Raw genomic sequence first — 25,068 nt, 5'->3', positions numbered from 1 at the left:
TCATTTTGTGTGTGTGTTTTTTTCCTACATATTATGGTTATGTAAATCTGTTTTACAAAATTTATTTGGAGGTAAATTTTGTAACAGCTTTTGTTCCTTCAGATACGGCGTGTTTTGCTAATTCTCCTGGTAATACTAATCTTATAGCAGTTTGGATTTCACGGGATGATAAGGTATCTCTTTTGGTGTATTTACATAATCTTGATGCTTCAGTTGCGATTTTTTCGAAGGTATCAACAAGGAAGGAGTTCATGATGTTCATGGATTTTCTTGAAATACCAGTGTCTGGGTGGACTTGTTTCAAAACTTTAAATATGTAAAGTCCATAGCTGTCATATCTTGACTTTTTTCTTTTTTTTTTTCCATCAGCAGCACCATTGGTTGCTTTTTTTTCTTTAGCTGGCTTTTTGGATACCATTTTGATATAATTTAATGAGATAAAGAGTTATTTGTAAAAAAAGAAAAATATGTGATAAAAGAAATAAAAAAAGTGAATAAAAATTTTACGTAAAGAAATTACTTATTAAAAAAAAAAATATAATATATTTATGTAATATAAAAATCCTTAAAATATTATATTTTATTTTTAAAATATATTTTGTTTATTTATTTTATATATTTTTTGTTTTTTTTTTTTTACAATGCATTAAATATTATGATATGTGCATAATGTTTGCAAAAAAAAAAAAAAAAAATACGGATTTTTAATTAATTTTATATGTACACATAGAAAATACGTGAATATTATTATGCTCTTTTTTTTTTTTTTTTTTTTTTAACGATATTTTTGTATGCACATGCAGAAAAAAAAATTGGTCGCTGCATATTTTCGCTATATATATTTTTTTTTTTTGATAATACAATTAAAAACTGTGAATGCATATTGCCAAATAAATATTTCTGAATTATTTTATGCAATATCCATTTTTTGTGTGCATGTAATTATATGCTGAAATTTATTATGGACGAGAAAAATATCAATGATAATATTGCGTGTATATACGTATGCGTTATATTTTTCATTATTTATTTCAGCAATGAGTTTTTTGTTCAAATGAAATAGCGTAACAAAAAAAAATTACATTGTATATTGCAAACACCCCTTCAAATTCAAACTCAGATACGTATTTATTTTATTTTTTATATCATTTTTTTGTTTTTATACGAAGCAATAAATTCATATATACATTTTACACACTAATAAATAATTTCTGTTGCATATTGAAAAATATCAATGACTTTTTTACGTATTTTTCGGAAATTTCGGTATTATTATTTTTAAAAATAAGTAAAAGATGGATGCATTAAACTTTTACAATGTGTGTGATCGTTAAAAAGGGTTGATTTGACAGTGAACAACTAATATGTGATAAAAAAAACGTGTATACCAATATTATCCGTAGTATGTATAGTTAAAAGCGAATATAGCCATTAAAAAATCTTTGGAAATTATGACATTATTAATTATTACGTACTATTTTAGTGAATATTTAATTATGAGAGTTTTAAAACGGTGAAAAGCGTATATTTATACATTGGTTCAATTTTTTTTACATACTAATTTCCGCAATTATGATTATTTTTGGATAATTGGTAAATATGCATATTCATTTTGTATTTTTAAAAAGTACACACACACATTTGTAAATTTGACAATTAGACTTAGGTTTATTAATGTAAATGGTAGTAAGATGGTGTAATATAAATTTTTCGTGTTCGTTTTGTCAAAAAACACATAGACATTGATTTGTATAAAAAAATCGTTTTAAATATTTTCAAAGTTGAATGGAAATACTTTAGTTTCAAATATAACGTATTATTCCTATGGTCTTTAAAAAAGCGAAGTAATTGAATTCAAAGTATATGCATTATTTTCCATTTATTTGCTTCACTATTATGAATTCTACAAAATAGTAAGCAAAAACAAAATGTCTAAGGGTGTAGAATTTATAAAAGGTTATTATAATTTTCGAAAGGGGAGCACATTGTATGTGTGCATATTAGTTAGTTATTTTTTGATAGATAGTGAATTTATTTTGTAGAAAAATAAGATATAATATTAAATATAGCCATAATGGCATATTGAATGTTTTTTTTTAAGAACTAGCCAATGTTAATAAAAAAATGGGAACAGCCATAATTTGTACATATTATTATGGAAAACTTATAAAACCATGCCCATACACACACATATATGATAACAATTTTATTATACTAGGAAAATGAATTGGTTGATTATTGTTTCGCAATTTTATTTTCGAATAGTTTAGAAGTTTTGTGTGTGTGTGTAAATGTTTTACAGGAGGGTTTATTATGTTATTTCCTTTGAGTATGACCTTTGCATATTTTTGTTTAAGGGAAAAATGCGGTTAATAAAATTGATAATATTACAATAAACTATGCAATAAAACCTACGTTAAAAGACATGTGGGTATATATAGATGAATAATTTTTTGGGGAATAAAGTTATTGAAAAAGGGGAACAGTGCATATTATTAAATTAATTATAAAGTAAAAATTGATATATATATTGCATTCATTTTATGATTGTAAAATGTGCAATTTATTATACTGATAGTGATTATGAATAGTATAATAATATATTGGTATGAATAGTATATAATATATTGTATGAATAGGAAATATGATTTGGATAGTTATATAATATTTGCATTATGCACATAGCATTATATGATTAGTAAATAAACGTGTGATGTATTAACGAATGTGTAAGTTGGTATGATCAATTTTTTTAGTTTTTATTCTTTACAAAAAAAACGGATATTCATACTATTAATATATATATGACATTATTTTTTTTAATTATTTCGGAATTTTGAAAAAAGTGATGATAATGCATAAATTCGCATAATCGCATACGGGTTAAAAAAAAACACACCATATATGTACATATATAAATAATTTTTTTTTTGGCAATATACATTATTATTCAGGGGGTTCCTTGGATTTGCAATGTTTATAATAAAAATCGTAAATTGCATTTTGAATGGATATGCTCCCTTCAAATAGGAAAAAAAATTATATTTTTTTTTAAAGGCACGGAAAAAAATATGTAAACGCAACAAATATATAATATTAGACTCACGATATTACGTACATATATAAATACACGAAGATACACGTAATAATAAATTGCTACATGTATATATAAAGCCATTTAAAATAAAATCGACTCAAAACTCAATCAAAAAAAAAAAAAAAAAAGGATAACCCACTAAAAAAATATTTATTTGCACTCTGATGAAAAAAAAAAAAAAAAAAAAATGAAATGAAATAAAAATTAAAAAGAAAAAATTAAATTAAAATAATAAATTTATTTTTTCCAAAAAAAATAATTTGTCGAAAAAATTGAAAAAAAAAATATATATATGTATACAAAATTAAAATAAAATACCAAAATAAAAAATATAACAATAATTTTCGTGTTATTATTCAATATTATTATATTTTTTTTAAATTAAAAAATTCCTTTTATTTTAACTTTTAATTATATTATATATTAAGCGAAAATGTCAGGACGTGGAAAAGGAGGAAAAGGTTTGGGAAAGGGAGGAGCAAAGAGACACAGAAAAATCTTAAGAGATAACATTCAAGGTATCACAAAACCAGCCATAAGACGTTTAGCAAGAAGAGGTGGTGTTAAACGTATCTCTGGTTTAATATATGAAGAAATTAGAGGAGTATTGAAAGTTTTCTTAGAAAATGTTATTAAAGATTCTATTATGTATACCGAACACGCAAAAAGAAAAACTGTCACTGCTATGGACATTGTTTATTCCTTAAAAAGACAAGGAAGAACTTTATATGGTTTCGGTGGTTAAATGCAGTAAAAAATATTATCCCCAATATCCCATTCGTATTGAAAAAATTGAAAAAAAAATATATGTATTATGTATATATAGCATTATTTTAATGTTTATATATGCCTAATAGTATTGAATAAGACATGTTATATTGGTATTACTAATTGATATAATAAAACAATTTTATATCATTAAATACTTAAATTTAAATAAAGCGAATATAATGAAAAGGAATAAAAGAAAAAAAAGCAAAAAAAAAAGAAAAAATATCATTTTTCTTTTTTTGTTTTAGTTTTTTATCCACATTATATTATAAAGTTATATTCTATATTTTCTATAAAATAATATAATTTTTTTTTAGGCTTCACTAGAAGCCATTACCTTTATGTGATGCTATATTTTATTATATGTGATAGTTATATTTTTTTTTTTTTATACAAACTTTTGACATAAAAATAGTAAAATTTTTAGCTTTGAAATGTAGTTTACATTTGGAATTTATATAGCCATTCGAAAGGATGTCATCTTATTCGAATAAAGAATATAAAACGGTTAATATGAATACTTTTCTATTCCATTAATGAATGGGTTTGTCTTTATATATGTGGCGGTAAATAGGAGTTTGCATATTGTCACCCCTTTTAGTGAAGCGGCGAAATTTTGCTTACTTGTGTGTGTGTGCACGGCATATTATGTTATTTTTAAAAAAGTATGTTATTCATAAAAAGTATGTTATTTATAAAAAGTATACTATTTTTTAAACATTGTTTATGTGCCAATTTTTGAGGTAATGAAAAGTATGCGTATTGAATTTTTTTCGTTTTTTTCGTTTTTTTCATATTAAGTGTGTATTATGGAGGGTACATATAAAATTGTAAAATGATGAATGCATGTTAGTGCTCTTTAAAAATGTGTGAAAATGTAGAAAAGGGGAAGAACTATTTTTATTTGAAATATAGTTAATGTTTAAACAAGAGAGGGAATGTAAGAGTATTTCCCAAATGTGCCTAATTATAGGGGCGTGTATATACATAATGAAAAAACAAAATATTCAAAAAATGAATGCATAAAAGTTTTTAAATAAAAAAAAAACGGAGAAAATTGTAACTTCTCTCTATATTATAAAAATAAAATTATGAAATGTGATAAAACAAATTATTAAAAGGAAAATATAATGCAAACAACAAAAAAGTGTAAAATAAAAATAACAGTTTTAAATGGCATACCTTTTGTTAGTATGTAAAACTGGATATTTAATGACCAACAGATATGTACATAAATTAGTTGGAAAATTTTATTACACTCATATTTTATGAATGTGTGTAAAAATAAAGTAATACACTGATTACGGTTGGTTAGGGCGGATTAAAATAAGTTCCTTTTCATATATCAGTAGTATAGAAAAGAAAAAAAAAATATTTTATAAGACTGGTTTAACATTCCTTGTAAGAAAAAACAATAATGATATGTTTAAAACTATAAGGATGTATGTGTGGATTTTTTTCCGTTTGATATTTTGTTTTTATTTTCTTAAGGGGTATCATTTTTCGACCTATTCAATGAGTTGAATTCTTTTGATTGAGCTTGATTAGGATTTACTGTGTTAATGATATAGGAGGGATAGGTATTATTATTTTTTTTTAATTTGTTATGTGCATATATACAACAATAATTATTATTTGGATAGTCTTGGTCTGGATATATGTTGTTGTTTTTTTGAAAAACAATATAATCATATGATTCATTATTTGTTGAGTTGTCAAAAATGAAATTATTTTTATGTATGATCGAATTGTTATAAGTATTTATCTGGTTAGAGCAATTTAAATTATTTTCTAAATATATAGGGTCATGGTTTATTATATTTTTATAAAAATTATTATATTTATTAATAAGAAAATGTTTATTGTTGATATAAAATAAATTATTTATATTATATTTATATGGATGGTTACAAAAAATAGGAGAATAATTAAATTTATTTATAATTGTATTGTCTAAATGGTAATATTTATTAGTGTTACAATTATGTATTGGACAATCAGATATATCACTATTATTTTGATGACCTGTAGAATAAAATATATGACAAGAATTTTTATCTGAAACTTTATAAGGTACTATAGTAGGAATTGAACTATTGTTATTTTGAATATTTATGTTTGTACATGCATTTTGCATATGTTGTTGGGTTGATCTACTTGTTTCCACATTTTCGTGTATATACAAAATGTTAGATTGATTTTGTGAATTTTGAATTATATCATTATATTTGTTAATTACTTGACAGTCGGTCAATGTATTCACAGTATGTTCAGATATATTTATTTTGCTTTTTTTTTGTTTTATTTCATTTTTGTTTTCAATGGATGGTAGAGATGTGCTTAGGTTTGAGACTTTAAAATTTGATGATCCATTTTGAGCTTGACATATTTTTAAATTACATACATTCATATATGTATGATAATTATTATTATTAGATGCTTGGCATTCACATTTTATTTCATTATTATTTATATGGGGTCTAGGAAGTGGGTGTATGGATATATTGTTTGGATAGTCTGTGTAGGTAAACGGTATTGAACTATTATTTATCGAAGAAAAGTTATATAAATTATTTTTTTTATTTTCTATTATATTTTCAAATAAATGCATAAAATGTTTATATCCATTTGTATTATGTTCAAAATTGAATTTATTTATATAAGTATTGTCCTTTTCCATTTTAAGAGGCATATCATGTAATGTCACACTGTTTTCATTTTCCCAAACCGTAGGTAAATGATAATTTTTGGCTGTTTTTGGAACATGCGTGGTATTATTTAAGTTGTAGTGAATGCTATCTGGTTCGGTTGTGTCACTTTTACAGATTAATAGGTTAGTATATTTTGGGGATACGTTTTGAAGAACAGTTTCATCGCTTTTGTCATTATATAATATTTGGCTTGGAGATTTTTGTACTTGCATTTGTAATTGAGATTGCTCTGCGATTTCTTTTGCATCTCTTAACGAATTGAGCATATCTAAATTATGGTGAATAATAAAATGTTTTGGTCCGTCAAACTGTTTTGGGTCTTCAAACTGCTTTGGTTCTTCAAACGGATTTGGGTCTTCAAACCGGTTTTGAGGATGTAAATTAAAATTGTTATGAAAAACAATTGGATATATAGTATTATTTGTTTCGTACTGAATTGGTATTGCATATTTAAGTGGGATAGCATATTGATTTTCTTTTGTAAAAATCGATTCAGGAATAATTTCAGATATAGAGTATGTAATTTTATTGAAGGGAAAAGAGGGTTTTAAAATTATATTATAATTATTTTGATTATCATTTATTGGATATTTATTATATTTATAAATTTTGTTTGAGTAAAATGATAATGTATTATATAAATTACTATGTCTATATGTGTTAGTTATATAAATTTTGTTTGAAACATTAAAGAATCTTAACCATGGATGGTAAGAAGCAATGATAGTATTTTTAATTCGTTTTGTGGGATCAAATTGTAAAAATTGTTGACATAAATCTTTAGCTAATGGATAATTATTAAAAGATAATAGATTAAAATTGATTCCTTTCTTTTCTTTTTTCATTAATATTTCTTTTGTATTCCTATAATTAATCATAAGACACATAGGAAGTGGTGTAACTCCTGTGATTAGTATATACAATATAATTCCGATTGACCAAATATCTGAAGATATAGAATAATTTAATCCTTTGATAATTTCAGGGGCTATATATCCATATGTGCCAACCAGTTTGACATGCTTCGATTTGCTTGGAGATATATCATTTGTACTTCCATTATTTTGTACTGTCTTTATTTCAGTTTCTTTTTTTTTCTCACCAATTTCTAAATTCCGTTTTTTGTACATTTCCCATTCGAAAGATTTTCTATTATGTTTGTCAATCTGTTCGACCTGATTTTCATGTCTATCAATTTTTGGTGACTTATGAATGGTACCTTTGGTTTCGCAAAAGTGGGAAATTTGATTGATGGGACTTGTCTTTGGTTCCCCTTTTATGGGGACATATTGTGTGTGGCAATTTGTTCTATAGTCACTTTTGGGGGTATCATTCTTATAATGCTGACTATTGTTGGGGAAGAGATTCAAATAAGTTTGTGGTTTGATGAACTGGCAAGTGTCATAATCTATTAATACTAGTTCATAATTATATTCATAATTTTTATCTTTTCTTTTTTTATTTCGAAACATAAGATTTTCTGGTTTAATATCTCGATGGATGATATTGTGATAGTGTAAATAATTAACAGCTTGTAATATTTGTAGCATTATATATTTACATACATTTTCTTTGACTTGTTTTTTATATACTAAAAATGTGAATAATTCTTTTCCTCTCAGCTTTTCCATAATTAAATAAAAATTTTTACCATCATCATATATATCATATATTTTCATCAAATTTTTATGTTGGTTTATTGATAGAATATACTCTATCATATTTTCCCATGCTTCACCAAAAGCACTTAATGCTTTTTTTTTATTTATAATTTTTATAATTTTTTTAATATTATTTTGTTTATCGATAGCATTTAGTAAAACAGCTCGATCAAATGGTAATTCGATTTCTTTTAAACTTTTTTTACTTATTTGTGCATAATATTGATATAGATTAAATTTATTTGAATAATATTTCTCTCGTTTTCTTTTATATTTATTTTTTTTTGGATTATTTGTAGTACTATCTTGTGTGTCTGTTTCGTAAGACTTTTTTCTTTTCTTTGATGGTGTAGCAGTGTTTATATTTGCATATTGTTTGACTTGAATTTGGTTGTCATTGTGTCTAAAATTTTGATGCGTATTCTCTTTCTTTACTTCGGTTGTGCTATTATTATCGTATTTGTTTCCATCTCGTTTATTTATAAAATCTTCGAACAAGTGCTTGTAATTTTTCAATAAGAATTCTTCGCATATTGGTAAGAAATTTTTAATAACAAAATAGTCTTCTATTTTTTCATTAACTAGCCTTTTAATTTTTTTATTTATGTTTCCAATATTTTCATTCTTATTAATATTGCTCAGCATTTTGTATATCCAAATTTATATCCCATACACTAATATAGTGTATGTTACAAAACAGTCTGGGAAATATATATTTTTCTTTTTCCTTTTCTTTTTCTTTCTCTTTATTTGTTTATTACAAAATGACTGCAGTATTTTGTTATTAGTTTGGGCAAGAATAATAGAAAAGCAGATTGTTAGACGATTATGCCAATTACGAGATCATACTACCTTGAGCGGATAAGTATATATTTCAAATTGTCAAACATTGAAAAGTTTCGTCTTGATACGTTTGATGATGGCATTATAAATTAGATCATACTTATTACTTTACTAAAAAATTAAAGATGTAGAGAATTAACAAAACGGATATGCGTGTAGATATTAATATGGCTTTTTTTTGATAAGCTTCTTTTGGGGGGTCTATTATTTTCCTACTTGTCTTTTGTATAGGATATAAGTTGAAAGCCTATGCATGAATGATAATAAAACAAGTGACAAATTTTTAAGTTAAAAAATAAGAATTAAGATTATATATATGTGTACAAATGTGTAAATATATACAAAAATTAAAGGAAAGTTATTTAAAAGGGAAAGTAAAATTGATCAAACGAATCATATGAAAATGATATTATACTTAGTAAGTACGATTTAAAGCCTGTCTATTTTTTACACGCATATATGTGTCTACAATTTTTAGTAAAGCTTTCACAAACATATTTTAAAAACATGGATATATATTAAAATAGAAATGAAGAAGCATGGCAATGTATGTGCTCAGGAATATATTGGGGTGTAAAAAAAATATTTATTCGACTAAGAATGTAATAAAATTTAAAAATTAATTATTTATGCATATCTTAAAATGTTATATATAATGTATTAAAATAATATTTTAAAAAAACGACTATCAAAACATATTTAAATTTATTATATATTAAAAAAAAAAAATTATTCTAGCGAATCCTATATTTTATGCTTTACCCAAGTATATAATTAAATAGTGTTATGAATATGCATATGTATTTATGAAAAAAAACGAACAAAATAATGTTATGTATAAGTTATATTATTATAGTATAAAAAAATGAAAGATGGACAAAGGGGTAGAATAAACTTTAGAAAGGATAGACATAACATGGTAGCACTTAAAGAGTATAATTTTGTCGATTAAAAAATTTATAAAAATAAATGTATGTATTCATGAACTGTCTTAAGATTCAAAAAGTGGTGAAATATGTAATAAAACATAGTTATGCAAAAAACCGAATAATGTAGGAATGGAATGAAGTGCATAGATAGTGACAATACGAGGATATGCAATTTATATTTGATAAATAATGTTTGCTAACAAAATAAATGAAATAATGGAAAATGTTTCTAAATTTCGTATATTTGTATGAGAGATAAAGATGGGAAGGAAACAACAAAAGGTTTATGCAAGGTTGTTACGAGTATACATAAGTTTATTTTCTGTCTGCATATTTATTTATAAATTTTTTATACAATAGTGAGTATACTTAATAAATAATATAAAATATAGAAATGAATGGTAGACAAAAATGTATAAACTAAAGCTCAAATAGTATGGAACAAATATATACTTTCAAAAAAATATATAAGGTATTTAGAAAAAAAAATAGACATGAATATATGATATAAATAATAGTAATAAAATGAATATAAATGATATATCTTTATGTGCATGCTACATATATTATCAGTATTCATAAATATAGTATGATGAATGTGGCAATGATATTGTAAATATGCATAGTTTTGAAATAGTCGTATGAAAGTATTTGGAGGGGGAGATATTTATGAATTACAAAAAAATTAAAGATTATAATGGGAAATATAAATTTAAAAATATATAAAGCAAACTATAAATAGAATATTTATCACTGCACACATGGAAGAATTATGTATATTATGTGCTAAAGAGTCATATGCATATAATTGGGTAGATAGCATGTACATATAAAATACTTATAATTAGAAAAAAAAAACAAATGAACATATTGTTTTGTATTAATTTTTGATGCATTATTTATATTTTTTTAATTGGCATCTATTCTGTAGACACGACTAAATTATGTGGTGGCAATAAATAATAGGAAATAAAAATATGTGTATATAGACATGTAAAACAAAATTAGCTGCACCTATTTTCACAAATTATTTTATTACTATTATTTATATATATTTTTTTAAATTCTGAGAATTATTTATTTTGAATTTAAAAGAAACAAAAATTCCAAAAGTATGTTTTGAAAATGTTACTTTGATCCTATTTTTTTTTCGAAAGTTATTTGTGCAAGGGGTATGGTAGCATTCCCCCATTTTGCACTTAAAAAAAATGCTACCATAATGTATTAAAAATATATGACCAGTCAGGTACTTTATAATCTGGCATATATAAGTTTGAGGATAAGAATGATTTATTTCACATTTAACGAAAAATAGAATTAAAAAAAAACGAAAAGATAGGAAAAATTAATAAAAATATATGATTATATATACCACAAATTGTATTTCCATATATGGAATAAAATAAAAACGCACGAAAATGGAATGAAAAAATGATGATCACCAAAATGTTGCATAGAAAAAAAAAGAAACAGCGATAAATTAATATTTTTCGATTTTGGTCAAAAAAATATGAACATATCTATATTATTGGCTATAGACACCCAAAAAATATTGCTTGTTCATAACTTTTATAAGGATTAAATTTAAAAGAGAAATAAACAGGGAAATATTTAAAAAATCATTCTTATAACATTATTATTTATGCAGTTATCGTTGTGTTAAACATAAATAAAATATATATTCACAGATATATGATTGTAATTATCATGGTGATATAATAAGACTGCAATCAAATGAATATATTTTATGTGTGTATGGTATCCATACCATATTGTTGTAAAAAATAATTTTAAATGGGAAAATTCTATTAAATGAAAATATATTTAGCTTATTCTTTATATCTTTTGTTCCTTTATTTTATGAATATAACTATTTTTCGAATAAAACAATTCATACAACCCACAAAAGGTGTGGTGTTGTATACTCTTATTGAGGTTAATTATTTTTTATTAAAGGTTACGGATATAGAGATAGTGGTATTGTAAGATAGAAAGGTGTAGAAATAGGGGCATATTGTTTGAAGAAAATATACAATTTTCTTTTTTTTTGATAAATTTTGATATTTCATTTTTTATATCATCATTTTTGTTTTTAAAAAACAAAACAATTAAACTTGTTCAGATATAAAAATGTATGTTTTTTATAAAAATAATGCAATAAATAAAGTAAAAAAAATTAAAAATAATTAGCCATTAAAAAATTTTAATAATAATTATGACAAAAGGATTAACAAGGAATAAAATTATGAAAGAGCTAGTAGACATAATAAGAAATAAAAAAAGGTAAAAAAAAATGTAACGCTTTAAAATTAAAAATACGAAATGTATAGTATTAAATATTATGAACTTTGTTAATTATATGTGAATATAGAGAAATTAAAAAAAGACAACATTTAAATATATGAATACTTTAGCTATTAGCATATATATTCATTATGACAATAAAACTATTCACACATGTATATGCATATATATATGTGTGTGTGTATATTTAAAAGATATATTTGTGTTAGTATATTGTAGAAAACAAATTAAAGTGTATAACAAGCTTCATATTAGCAAACAAATTTTATGAATAAATAATATCACATTTTTTGAAGGAATAAGTTTTAGCTTAATTTTGTGGTTGTAGTGTATTTAAATTTGGCTATTTACTTATTTCAAATAAGAGAGCAATGTCTTTGTTTCATTTTTGCTCAACTATTTTATGCTGTTTCTTTAACTGGGACAAGCCACAATAGTGGGGAATATATTATTAGTGATAACAAATAGAAATATGCTGAAATGTAAAAAAAAAATTATATATATATAATGTGTTGAAATAAGCAATTAGGGTAGCATAAAATTGAGATTAAAATTATTACTCGTTATTTTAAATGTGTTTCTGTATGAGGATATATCGGATAGCCAACCTCCTGAAAGTTGAAATAATGTGATTGATAAAATATTTAATCAAAATAAAAATAGTAAACTAGCAAACTGGCAAATATGTAATATGTTTTAAGTTATATATTTTTTTACCGAAATATGCGCTAATTGACCATACTAAATAATATAAACTTTGTATACCCATCCATCGCCCTAAAAAAAGTTGAAAAGTAAAAGTAAAAATATGCATGCGTATGCTATAGAATAAAAATAATGGAAAGCAGAATGGTCTATTGTTTATTAAACAAACCTGTATGCCTATTAGTATCGATGAAATCGTAGAGAATACTTTTATCGATTGAATTCGTACAATTTTGAAACACACTCCTATAAAAACAAAAAAAGCATATTAATAATAATCGTGAATAAGATTTTATTATATAGATCCCATTATTTGGTTGAAAACATAAATAAAATAGCATGTGTAATTACCTAAAAACATGAACTTTGAGAACATCTTGATAATTTTTGATATAGAGAAGAGAACAAAGCAGCCTGATTGAAATAAAAGTTTATGGATGTATATAATATATTTGATACATAATAAAATATTATAATTTGCAGATACTGAATTGTTTTATTTAATTTTTTGAAATAATTACATAAAACCAATAGTTGTGAAAAATAGCGAAACTTGTGCTCTTCCTAACGATTTTGACAATTTTTGGGCGACTAAAAATGGGAGAAAAAATAATATAGGAATGTGGCAAATAAAAATATGTTTTGTAGTGTATATAAAAATTGTGAATTTGTTTAAACTTACGATAAGTAAAAAATGTTAAGAGAATGGGGATGACAATATTGAGAACACACATTAAAATGGGGGATACTTTATACTCGGAATTTAAAAATAATGAAAAGTACTTAAATGTCATTCCTGTAATGAAGAAAAAGAAATTGAAAGGGGATGTAAAATAATATTCATGCACACACATATATGGATATATTTTTAGGGCAAAATAGTACCTGCCCCTGCCAAAGTAATAATATGTGATACAAAAACAATATAAGGGACATGGTTTGATTTCAACCACAATAAATTTGGTTTTTCCGTTTTCTTGGTTAGTAAACTTATTTCTTCTGGTTTTGGTGATGTGGTAACAGTATTATTCGTCCAAAGAAAACTTATAATTGTTTGAGGAAGGATTGTTAATATCGAAAATTGGAATATGATAAAAATATTTGTAATATTCCACTTATCGCTATACCAATAAAATAAAATCAGACAAAAAAATGGTCCTAGCGTTGTTGCAACTGTGCTAATGAGTTTTTGGTAAGTAAAAATTATACTCTTTTTGCCTGTACGGGGAATAAAATATGGAATGAATATTTACATTTTTGCATGATTTGTTAATGTAAACTTAAAAATTTATGAACAAGTTAATATAAAACGCCAGATAATGGGTAGATTGACCAAAATTTGTGTAAAAAATATGACTGTACATGCGATTTTGGAAAAAATAAATAAAAATATACAAAAATAATATCTTATAAAGTAGTGTAATTGTTTTTACCCTTTTCTATGCTTTCTATAAAAATGGACTCGGTTATTACATGAGAAGATTCTTGCAACGTTTTTGAAATCGCAGTTACAAGAATTATTAAATTTAAGTTATTTGTTCTGATAAACATGTAGTGAATAATATTAACAAGTAGGTATGATACAGATATAAATTGCAAAACCCTAATTCTGTTTTTTTTATGCTTATCACAATAATATCCAAGTAAAGGGGATATAACTAAACATACCGATGAATTAATTATTGATAGCAAACCAATTATTTTATTTTTTTTAAATTTTAAAAATATATAGTGGTCATGCAAAAAGGTATTCCTCATTGAATAATTAATCCGGTCAAAAAAGTGATGAATAAACATCAATATAATATTTATGTGCCATTTTTGGTTCTCGATCCATTTTTTCATTTTTATCTCATTATTTATATTTATTTTTTTTTTTTTATTAAAAAATTTGGTAAAATAAAGCTAGGCTATTCTATTTAAAAAAAAATCAAAAATAGTAATAGCGTGAGCAAATGATAATAATTTAAAAATACCGTTGCTTATTTTGTATGTTGCACATGTATGTTTAAATACGTCTTCAAAAAATTAACAAATTTATAAAAAAGAAAGAAAATTTTCTTCAGCTGTTCAAAAATTATGGCAAATCGTTCACTTCCGTTGGTCTAAAAATAATGGAAAATAGAATTTAAGACAATAATAAGGGAATATATATACGTGTGTATGGATATAGTATGAATGCATGTGTGTAATACTAAAGAGATATTCGAAGGGGAGCACAAATAGAACTATACTAATTACAACATCGATAGCAATAAAAATGATGTTGCATGGATATATTAAAGTATGTAGATACATGTGTAAGGGTAAATACACAATATTTATAATAAATATGACATAAGCATAAGTATGATATATTTTCATATTGTTAATAAAATATGAATAGGTATGTAAAATGATAAAAAATTGGCATATTTTCTCTTGTTTATGCACTATAGTATAATTACCGTATCATTTTTTGGAGGTAGGATTAATCAAATATGTCGTTGTTACTTTTTATAAGTAAAAATTAGTAAAAAAAATTTTGATAAAATATGTATAAGGCATTGAAATTGGGAAAAAATGAATTTTTATGATAATGAATAAAATAAGAAGAATGTAAGGAAAATAGTAGCAGTAGCAAATATCAGTTATGATAAATACGTTCGCTATATTTTATATATGACTTTGTTTGAGGGAATGGAATTTATTATATTTTCTAAAAATTGAAAACAAGCTTTTATTAAAAGTATACAAAATAATTTTAAAAGAAAAAAAATTTTAAGTATAAAAATCATGAAAAAATATATAAAAATAATAGCAAATTTAAATAGAAAGGATTGATAAAATAATTACTTTCTTTATATATAAATATGCACAAAAGAGAAACAAACACAGTGAATCGTTAACAGTCGCTGTAGGTATAAAATTATACGTCGCTCTCTATATATTTTTATATGCAATACGAATAATTAGGGGGGGAAAAACATATAAGAACAAATAAAAAAAATTTCTAAAGATATAATATAAACATTCTTAATTTGTGAACGTGTATTATTATTTTTAAAATAAATGTAAAAAAAAAGAAATTTAAAAAAAATGAAATATGTATAGCAAAATAGATATTTAAAGAGTGAAAATCCAAATAATGTGATAATAATCGAAAGGATAAAATTTTAAAATGTTTAGATTAATCTTATTTTTGTAGAATAGTTGTTTTTTTTTCTTCTTCACAGTCCTTTTCCTTTTATGTAAGAACTCGATTATATATATGTGTTAGGGATATTACATACATAACCATTTATAAATAGGATATAAATTTAAAAAAATGAAAATATATTCGTCTTTGCACATGTATATATTTGCATATATTTTTTTTTTCTGACCGTACAGAATGTTTTCTCTCTTTCGTATGGAAGACGTTATAAGTATTGAAGCCCATTTTAATAATGATGAGATAAAAAATATTATTGAATTTTTATTAAGAACAAAATATGTAGATAAGGTATAGCATGTTGTTTGCATACTGCAGAAACGATAAAAAATATATACACACGGATATGTGTTATATAGGTGAGTATGCCGTTTTTTAATTTATTATTTTTGATTTATTTTTTTTTTAACAGGTGGTGCAAAATGCTGGATTGTGTGTTGGGTTATATGATATATTGGAAATAAAAAATAAAGAAATATTAAAAGGATGTGGAACAATTAGACTAAATGTTATTTTTCGTTTAGTTTTTTTCCATCCATATGAAAATGAAATTATAGAAGGTTATGTAAAATCTTCAGACCACAAGGGTATTATAGGTTACAATTTTTTTTGATTTTTTTGAAAAATAAGACAAATATAAATATGTAGTTTATTTATTTATTACTATATTGAAACGGTTGTTGTTTATATTTTTATTTATACAGTTAGTTTGGGTTTTTTTGAAAATATAAGAGTTAATCGAGCATATTTAAAGGAACCAAAGGCATTGTAAGCTAGCTAGCTATTTTTTTTTTAATAATTTTTTTTTTTTTTTTAATTATAAAGGAATTACAATTTGGCTTTAAATTTCTCATATTTCAGCTACATTAAATTATTTTATTATTTTTATTTATCTTATTTTTTTAAAAAATATTTTCAGTGATGATGAGAAAAATGAATGGTATTGGACATACGAGGGTATTAAATGTTTTTATACAAAAAATGAACCGATAAGAATAAGAATTTTAGAGACATATTTTAGTGGTATATATGAAAAATCATTACAAAGCATACATGTTTTCTTTGCTTTATTTGTGTGCGTTTTCCAAATATTATTTATTTTTTAATTTATAATAGACCCTAACGAGCTTAATGAGGATGAGTCAATACCGTCCATGTCAATAACAGTAAGTTTAAAGGGATTCATTTATGTGTGCAAAGGCAGTATTTTATTGCTATAATTTATTGTAACAATTTATTTTTATTGTTTTTTTTTATTTTTTTAAGGGGAGTGTGCAGCAAGATGGGCTAGGGCTTGTAAAGTGGTGGAATTAGTCCCATATTTTTAAGAGCCAAACTTTATGGGCATTTAATTTTTTGTTTACATTTAATCCTATATACTTTTTTCTTATTTTAAATATCATTAATTTGATGACAAGTTTTTCCGTGAATTTCGTTTATATATGACAACATTTAAACTTAGCAAAATAAAAAATAAAAAATATTTTGTATATTGGTGTGTAAAATAAGGATAAATGAAATGGAAAATTATAAAGGGAGATAATATAATGATAAGACAAATGGTAGAACTGAATTATGATAACATTTCTAACAAGTTGTAAAAAAAAAATAAATAAATTTAATAATAATTTTATTCTATTTGGTCTTGTTCGGATAATTCACTATTATCTGAATATATTTTATCTGGTTGATAAGTATGAATAAAAGCATGTTTCGATTTAATACCAGTTCCTATATAAAAATTAAAATATTGTTTATTATAGTATATTGTAAAAGCACCATAAAATATAAAATTGTAGATTATAATTATATCATAGTGGTTATTATTTGTTCCATATGAATATCCATGATTGAGATGTTTAATTTTCCATGTATATATATTTGATTGATTATTTTTTTGTGGTTTAATTTTTCTAAGTATTTTTAAAGGAGGTGATTGTTTAATTAGATCTAAAATTTGTTTATAATTTTTATCATGTTTTTCTTTTTTTGATTTATTTTTTGGATATGTTATATGACCATTTGGTAGAAAATAATGTCTGGAATATACCCAATTCGTAATATTTGAAAGTAGATTTATATCAAATTCAAATTTATTATTTATTGCGGGTTCGGAATTATTATCATTTTCACTTCCTTCTGATTCATCAGTGACATCACTAGATTGTGTATTTTCTTGTTGACTTTCATTTTCTTCATCGTCTGTTTGTTCATTTTGTTCTGACTCTTCTTGGGCTTTAATAGTAAAATAATTTTTTGGTGATATATGTGTGTAAGATGAAATTATTGAAATAAGGGCTCTTAAATAATGTTTTTCTTTTATTTGAATATTTGGAAAGGAGGTAATAATATGATTAATATTTCCAGTTAGTAGCTTGTTAACTTTGCTCGTTTTTTCTATATACTCTGGAGTAGTTGGTTTTAGCAAAATCCATTTGCCAGTACCATTAATTGAGACCCAATAAACATATTTATTGATTTTTTTATTAAAGTTTTGATATTCGTCTTTTGTATATAAATAGTTTACATCATTTGTTTCTGATTTATCTTGGCTTTTTTGATCTTCACTATTATAACTGTCTGATGTGTTGGGTGTAGTTGATGTAGTCGAAGCATTTGAGTTTGAAATTGTTGATTCATTTGAGCTGACTGAGTCAGGTGATTTTTGAGAACTTGTGGAACTTTGGCTGTTTTTTTTTTTTTTTTTATTACAAGTAGATAAAGGTTTTTTATAATTTTTAAGTTGGCCTTCTAAAATATAGTAATCATTATTTATTCCTTTTAATATTCCCCAAAAGTTTAAAGATATTAATGAATTTTTATTTTTTTTTAAAATATTTTTTATAGAATTTTCAATATAGAATATTAGACTAGTATTTATTTGATAACCAGCCCATTTTATTAATTCTAATTGATGAAATAAATTTATTGAAAATGGCAAATTAGTTGGTCTAATATTTATGTCTTGTTCATTATATTTTTCTGTATATTTTATTTCGTTAATTATTTTCTTTATCTTTTGCATCCATTCATTTTTTTGTTTTATATAATCGGTTAGTATATAATTATCAAGTGTAGAATTGGTTTGATCAATTTCTTTTAATATGCTTTTTGAGGTATTATTATTATTTTTATAAATACATTTTTTATTTTCTTTTACTTGTGTTGATATTAATTCAAAATTGTCATAGCATTTATCTGGTTTTTCTAAAATTATATAATTAATTATATCACAAATATGTTCATACACAGATTGCCCATTTTCGTTTTTCTTTTTTAGATAATCCTTAGCATTGTTCAAAGATATCGCTAGATTATTTTCCATTTCGCTTGGTCATAATTTTTATTTGCGAAAAAGGGTAGCTTTGAATTGGGTCTACTTTAGCTATATAACTATCTACTTGTCTATCGACTGCTTATAATAAGTTTTGTTATTTTTCAGCTCAATTGGAAATGCGAAATATATCCAAAATATGATCCATACAAAGTTATTTTAAAAATGTGAAATAAGAATGAAGCTTCGAAAGCTAGCTATATGAAAATAATGATTATCTAAACTTTGAAGCGAGAAAAATAAAAAATGCGAAAAAAAATATTATTAAAATAGTGGAAAAAAAACTAAGACAAAAAGGTGCATCATAAAAAAGAGATAAAATAAAATTCATATTATTTTCAATTTACTATTTTTATAATGAAAAAATGCAAACATTAAGCTTAAATAATGAATATTATGGATAATGAATTATGCACCTTTTTTACGATATGTCGGAGCAATTATAGGCTGAATAAAATTTAATGAATCATAGATGTAATAAAATATACGAAATAAAAGTCTTTGATATATTGGAGAAAAATTATTCTACATACATACACACAAGTATGTTATTTAATTATGAATAAGAAAAATTATAATAGTATCACATTGCGAGGAAAAAATATGTGTATATGACTTTTTGTGTGTCTTACTCATGAAAATAATAAGAGTATAGTATACATTTTCGTAAATTATATAAAAATATATATTTTTATATACTTTAAATAATATATTAAATAAGCTTACAATGAAAAGTAACAATATGAATAAAATGAATTAGGCATTGTATAAAAATGGGATTATAAATTTTTACATATTCATAAAGAAAAAAGAAATATATGTTTTTGATATTTTTGTGTCCTTAAAGTATAGGGATGTATATATATATATATATATATATATAATTTAGTGTTTTCAAAATTATAATTCAACATATTTCTTCCTTTAAGTTTGGGTTGAATAATAATAGATAGACTCATTTTGTCTGGCAAATATTTGTAGACAAAAAAGTGCATGTCTACTGATATTTTTCTTGGCTTTTCTTGGCTTTTCTTGGCTTTTCTTGGCTTTTCTTGGCTTTTCTTGGCTTTTATTGATTTTTTTGTTTTTTACTTGCCGTTTCCATCGTATTTAGAGAGAAATGGGGATCCGGAACTGGGTATCCAGCGATGACTATATGTTCGAAATAAAAAATAATGAGAGTCTGTTTGAGAATAAAAAGTTGGAATATAATGTAAAACCTGTATGGAGTTTTAAAGGGCATACAAATTCAGTTGAAGGGATTCATATAATTGATAAAAATAGGTTTGTAACAACTTCCCATGATAATACTATTTCTATATGGAGTTTAGAATATAAAAATAATATTAAAAATATAAATTTGTATAACCCAATATTATGTTCTAGCTACAATTCCAAAGAAAAAAATCTATGTGTAGGAACTACTAACAATAATGAAAATATATACTTAATAAATATTAAACAGATAGAAGAAGAGAAAATTGAAAAAAAAGTTTCTAAAAAAAGTATTGAAGAAAAAAAAAATATAGAAATGTATTCATCAAATTGTGGATCTATATTTTGTATTAACTATTTTGAGGATGATAAAATAAGTTATGGAAGTAAAGATGGATGTATATGTTTATTAGATTTAAATAATAAAAAAAATATTTATAAATATAATGAGATAGAAGAAGATTGTCAAAATTTTTGTACGTATAGTGAAAATTTTAAATTTCATATTTTTAGTACATATAAAGGAAAAATAATATTTATAGATTCAAGACAACAAAATAATCCTATATATATAAATGATAATTTACATTCAAACTATTCTATTAATACAATATTTAATTGTAATAATTATATATATACAGGAGGATCAGATTGCTTGATAAAAAAATTTGATATTCGATGTCTTGAAAAAAGTCAACCTGTTGAAATATATGTTGGGCATACATCACCAATACGTTCTTTAGCATTTTCTAAAAAATATAGTAACTTCTTTTGTTCTTCTTCTGATAGTGGAAGTATAAAATTATGGAAATGTGATAAAAGTTTTTCAAACACTAATAAATTTGCTGCTTCATTAAGTTGTGCTGCATCTGTTTTTGATAATACTAATCAAGTGTTAAGTATAAAAAGAGATGGATCTAAAATACGAAAAGCTAGTAAAAACTTTTTAGAATTAAATAAAATAAAAGTATCTAATAGTCGTTCAAACTCTATTATATCCGAAGAAGATAATAAGAAAGTTGCAGAGTCAACAAAATTGCTAAATAAAAGTAGTAGCTATAATATAAATAGTAATAAAATTATAGGAAGTGAAAAATTTAGTAAAAAGGGAACAGGATCAGATATAAAAATAAATAATGATCATTATGTTCAAGTTATTTCAAAACAAGAACTATTTAATTCTGCAAAAAATAAACCAGATGGCGTTAACAAATTATCAAGAAATAGAAATTTAAAAAGTGAAAATAAGTTAAGTAGTGCCTCATCTATTAATCCAAATATTATTTACAAAAGTAACAATTTTAACACAAATAGTAAAATATCAGAAAAAAATTATTTAAATACGTTAAGCGATAATAATAGAAATGGTATTACTTCATCTACAAAGACAAATAATAATATTTTTAATTTGGATTTTTTTTCAAATGAAACTTGTGCATTGAATAATACTCAAAAAACTATAAGAATAACATACCCTAATTTATCTATGTTAAATCATAAAAGTCGAGTTTCATCGATGGAATGGACTAACAATTTTATTTTATCAACCTCTTGGGATCAGACTGTTAAGTGTTGGGATGTTCGAGATTATGTAATGAAGCAATAAGCAAATCTTAGGAACAATATACACCATTTACTACATGTAAATATCAATTTATTTTACATACTTATACTTTTGACACAACAAATGACATTTGTTTTTCATAATTGAATTATTTTTTTTTGTTTTTGTGTGTTAATTGTTTTAAGACCATTTTATATATGCTAAATGTTTGTGGCTTTCGATTTTTTTGCCATTTCTTTGAACTTATGCAAAAAGACTTTACTAATTTCATTAGTATCGTTAATAAAATAAAAAAATAAAAAGATAGCTAATGTAGAAAAACTTTAGAGCTAGAATGAGCAAGTTTTATTATTTAATTAAATTGGTATATTAATAAATTTTTTTAATTTGTTGGTTAATTGAAGTAGTATAATGTTTTATCTTTCGTAAAAATACCCAACGTAATTTTTTTTTTAAATATATAACATAAAAATATGAACAAGTCATTAAAAATAAGAATATATATATGAAAAAAAAAATATTGAGAAAAGACATAAAGGTGGTTAAATTCATAATTTACGGTGAGAAGTTTAATGGAGCAATAATATATACATAAATATACATATAAAATTGCAAATTTATAAATGAAATATTTATATATATATAGATCTTTCTATATATGTAATCTGCATTTTATGTACACACACATGTGTGTGTTGTAAAAAAAAAAAAAAAAAAAAATATGGCTAGCTAGCTAGCTATTTTATAATTCGTCTTTTCCGGGTGAAGCATCCTCACTTTCATCGAGAATAAATTCGGGTAATGTTTGTCCTTTTAGCATTGTAAATTTAGCATCTCCTCCTGATATTTTTTCTAATAATTTTTCAATATGTTCTTTTGTAGCTATCAAATCTTCATTGATTGTTGCATATCTAATTCTTTTGTGTGGGTTGAAAACAACAACGGATGGATATTTTTTTAATTCGAATAGTGCTCGGAAGTTTGTTTCAGTAGCTATATCAATCCACATGTATCGGAAGTTTACACCACTGCAAAGAAGAGAAAAAAATGGAAATATATTATAATGGATCAAGGTGGGAAAGGAAAGAGTAAGTAGTTTTAGTTAGAATTTTTCAAATGCATGTAAGTATGAATTATATGTATAAAGCTTGTTTGGTAGTACCGTCCACTCATTTGTGGTTTGAATTTTTCTTTTAAGGTTATGAGCATTTCTTCTTCAGATTTATCTAATTTTTCTCCTTCTTTTAAGTATATAACACATAATCCTTTGTCTGTTTGTTTAAAACATATATCACCATGTGATAGTTTTGTAAATTTGGGTACAGCTTCGAATTTCCATGGTTTATAGTTAGTTTTTCCTGGTGAAATATCAAAACCTCCTCCCATAACAAAAGTTTCTGAATGTATATTTAACCAATCAAACATATTTATAAAATTATTTTTTCCTTTATATGTATCAACAACTTGATTTTTCTTTAACATAATAATAGATGGAAAATTTTTAATGTTATATTTTTTTACTAACTCATCAAGTTCATTATTAATATAGCAAAATAATAATTTTTTATTAAAGCTATTACTCAAAGCGTTAAGAACATAATTAGGTTTTTTTTTGTTACTAAAAATTAAAACTTTGGGCATATTTTCATGTTTTGAAAGGAAAATATTAAAGTCTTTCGTTTCTTTAATTACATCAATTTTTGATGGTATAAGGTAAGTGTATTTTTTTATATTAGGTTCATTGATTTCATCTTTAAATTCAAATTTCGGCATTGGGCTTATTGGATATACTAAGAGGTGATGAGTATTACTAGTCTTGTGATCTGGTACATATAATGATAATTCATCATCACATAATCGAGAATTTGCATCACAATCTATTGCACATAATGTCATTATTCCTTTAAATTTTTCTGCAACTGCATCATAATTTTTGATAACATTTTTTATATCTTTATTTGAATCTTTAAAAAATAGTATGAAAAAAACTTTTTCATTCCTGAATTTATTAATTACAGTATTAAAATTATGATTGTTAACTATTTGAAGGTTATGCTTGATTGACTCTAGTATTGATGAGTTAACAAAAGAGCTACAGAACTGGATAGCAAATAAAAAAAGGAAGTATAGCTTAGTCATTTTTTCAAAAATTTTGGCTAGCTTTTTCGTCAGTTTTATGTTTGGCCTATATTTTGTTCTTTAATAAGCTATTTGTTTAATAACTATTTTTTTTTTTTTCCATTCATATAATAAAATCTGTTTAAGGGTTGAAAAAAATGAAGGATTAAAAATCGATAGGAATTGTAATAACTGAAATTAAAAAAAATAACATCAGTGTGAATATATGCTTATTCAATGATACATGAAAAAATGTCATAGGGTATGAAAAGCAAACTTTATATATCACTATTTTAAAATAAATAAAATTAGCTATGACAAATAATTGCATAAAAATATGTTCTTTAAAATTTTTATGTTATAGTCATTCGGTATTTTATTATTACTATTATTTATGTATGGGAAAAAAATAATATAATAAAAAAAGGTCAATAAAAGTTATGTAATAAAATAAAAAAAAAATTTGCATTAATAAAAAAATGGAATAGGCACATGTATATATAGTGTATATATGAAATAGTTCTATGTGCTGCTTGATTTTAAGCAGAGCTAATATGCACATAAATAATTATATATTATTAAATAAATGTATTATGTATGTATGAAAAGAGTTTCCATAAATA

The 25,068-nt window shown here is 23.7% G+C and overlaps 8 protein-coding genes across 8 annotated transcripts; 3 read left to right on the top strand and 5 right to left on the bottom strand.

The window, feature by feature from the left end:
• Positions 1-61: 61 nt before the first annotated feature.
• On the bottom strand, positions 62-418 carry PCHAS_0902500 (histone H2B, putative; the record flags this gene model as incomplete). Its single annotated transcript, XM_738255.1, has 1 exon — positions 62-418. The coding sequence occupies one exon, from the start codon at positions 416-418 to the stop codon at positions 62-64; it is 357 nt and encodes a 118-aa protein (XP_743348.1).
• A 3,112-nt stretch (positions 419-3,530) lies between these two features.
• Positions 3,531-3,842, top strand: PCHAS_0902400 (histone H4, putative; the record flags this gene model as incomplete). Its single annotated transcript, XM_016798014.1, has 1 exon — positions 3,531-3,842. The coding sequence occupies one exon, from the start codon at positions 3,531-3,533 to the stop codon at positions 3,840-3,842; it is 312 nt and encodes a 103-aa protein (XP_016655277.1).
• Positions 3,843-5,354: 1,512 nt separating this feature from the next.
• PCHAS_0902300 (calcium/calmodulin-dependent protein kinase, putative) lies at positions 5,355-8,885 on the bottom strand (the record flags this gene model as incomplete). Its single annotated transcript, XM_730196.2, has 1 exon — positions 5,355-8,885. One exon carries the CDS (start codon positions 8,883-8,885, stop codon positions 5,355-5,357), a length of 3,531 nt encoding a protein of 1,176 aa, XP_735289.2.
• Positions 8,886-12,717: 3,832 nt separating this feature from the next.
• Positions 12,718-14,866, bottom strand: PCHAS_0902200 (metabolite/drug transporter, putative; the record flags this gene model as incomplete). The annotated part of the gene is made up of 9 exons (XM_016798013.1): positions 12,718-12,791; positions 12,877-12,927; positions 13,034-13,093; positions 13,191-13,267; positions 13,373-13,435; positions 13,543-13,612; positions 13,704-13,817; positions 13,907-14,239; positions 14,455-14,866. The coding sequence occupies 9 exons, from the start codon at positions 14,864-14,866 to the stop codon at positions 12,718-12,720; spliced, it is 1,254 nt and encodes a 417-aa protein (XP_016655276.1).
• Positions 14,867-16,394: 1,528 nt separating this feature from the next.
• PCHAS_0902100 (DNA-directed RNA polymerase III subunit RPC8, putative) lies at positions 16,395-17,528 on the top strand (the record flags this gene model as incomplete). The annotated part of the gene is made up of 6 exons (XM_016798012.1): positions 16,395-16,505; positions 16,627-16,810; positions 16,919-16,982; positions 17,134-17,237; positions 17,331-17,380; positions 17,481-17,528. 6 exons carry the CDS (start codon positions 16,395-16,397, stop codon positions 17,526-17,528), a joined length of 561 nt encoding a protein of 186 aa, XP_016655275.1.
• Positions 17,529-17,844: 316 nt separating this feature from the next.
• On the bottom strand, positions 17,845-19,539 carry PCHAS_0902000 (radial spoke head protein, putative; the record flags this gene model as incomplete). The annotated part of the gene is made up of 1 exon (XM_016798011.1): positions 17,845-19,539. The coding sequence occupies one exon, from the start codon at positions 19,537-19,539 to the stop codon at positions 17,845-17,847; it is 1,695 nt and encodes a 564-aa protein (XP_016655274.1).
• Positions 19,540-20,668: 1,129 nt separating this feature from the next.
• PCHAS_0901900 (WD repeat-containing protein, putative) lies at positions 20,669-22,369 on the top strand (the record flags this gene model as incomplete). The annotated part of the gene is made up of 1 exon (XM_016798010.1): positions 20,669-22,369. One exon carries the CDS (start codon positions 20,669-20,671, stop codon positions 22,367-22,369), a length of 1,701 nt encoding a protein of 566 aa, XP_016655273.1.
• A 700-nt stretch (positions 22,370-23,069) lies between these two features.
• Positions 23,070-24,466, bottom strand: PCHAS_0901800 (thioredoxin-like mero protein, putative; the record flags this gene model as incomplete). Its single annotated transcript, XM_740604.1, has 2 exons — positions 23,070-23,355; positions 23,490-24,466. 2 exons carry the CDS (start codon positions 24,464-24,466, stop codon positions 23,070-23,072), a joined length of 1,263 nt encoding a protein of 420 aa, XP_745697.1.
• Positions 24,467-25,068: the final 602 nt, after the last annotated feature.

Source organism: Plasmodium chabaudi, assembly GCF_900002335.3.
Source record: "Plasmodium chabaudi chabaudi strain AS genome assembly, chromosome: 9".
NCBI classification, from domain to species: domain Eukaryota; phylum Apicomplexa; class Aconoidasida; order Haemosporida; family Plasmodiidae; genus Plasmodium; species Plasmodium chabaudi.
This window is presented reverse-complemented; position numbering and strand designations above follow the sequence as displayed.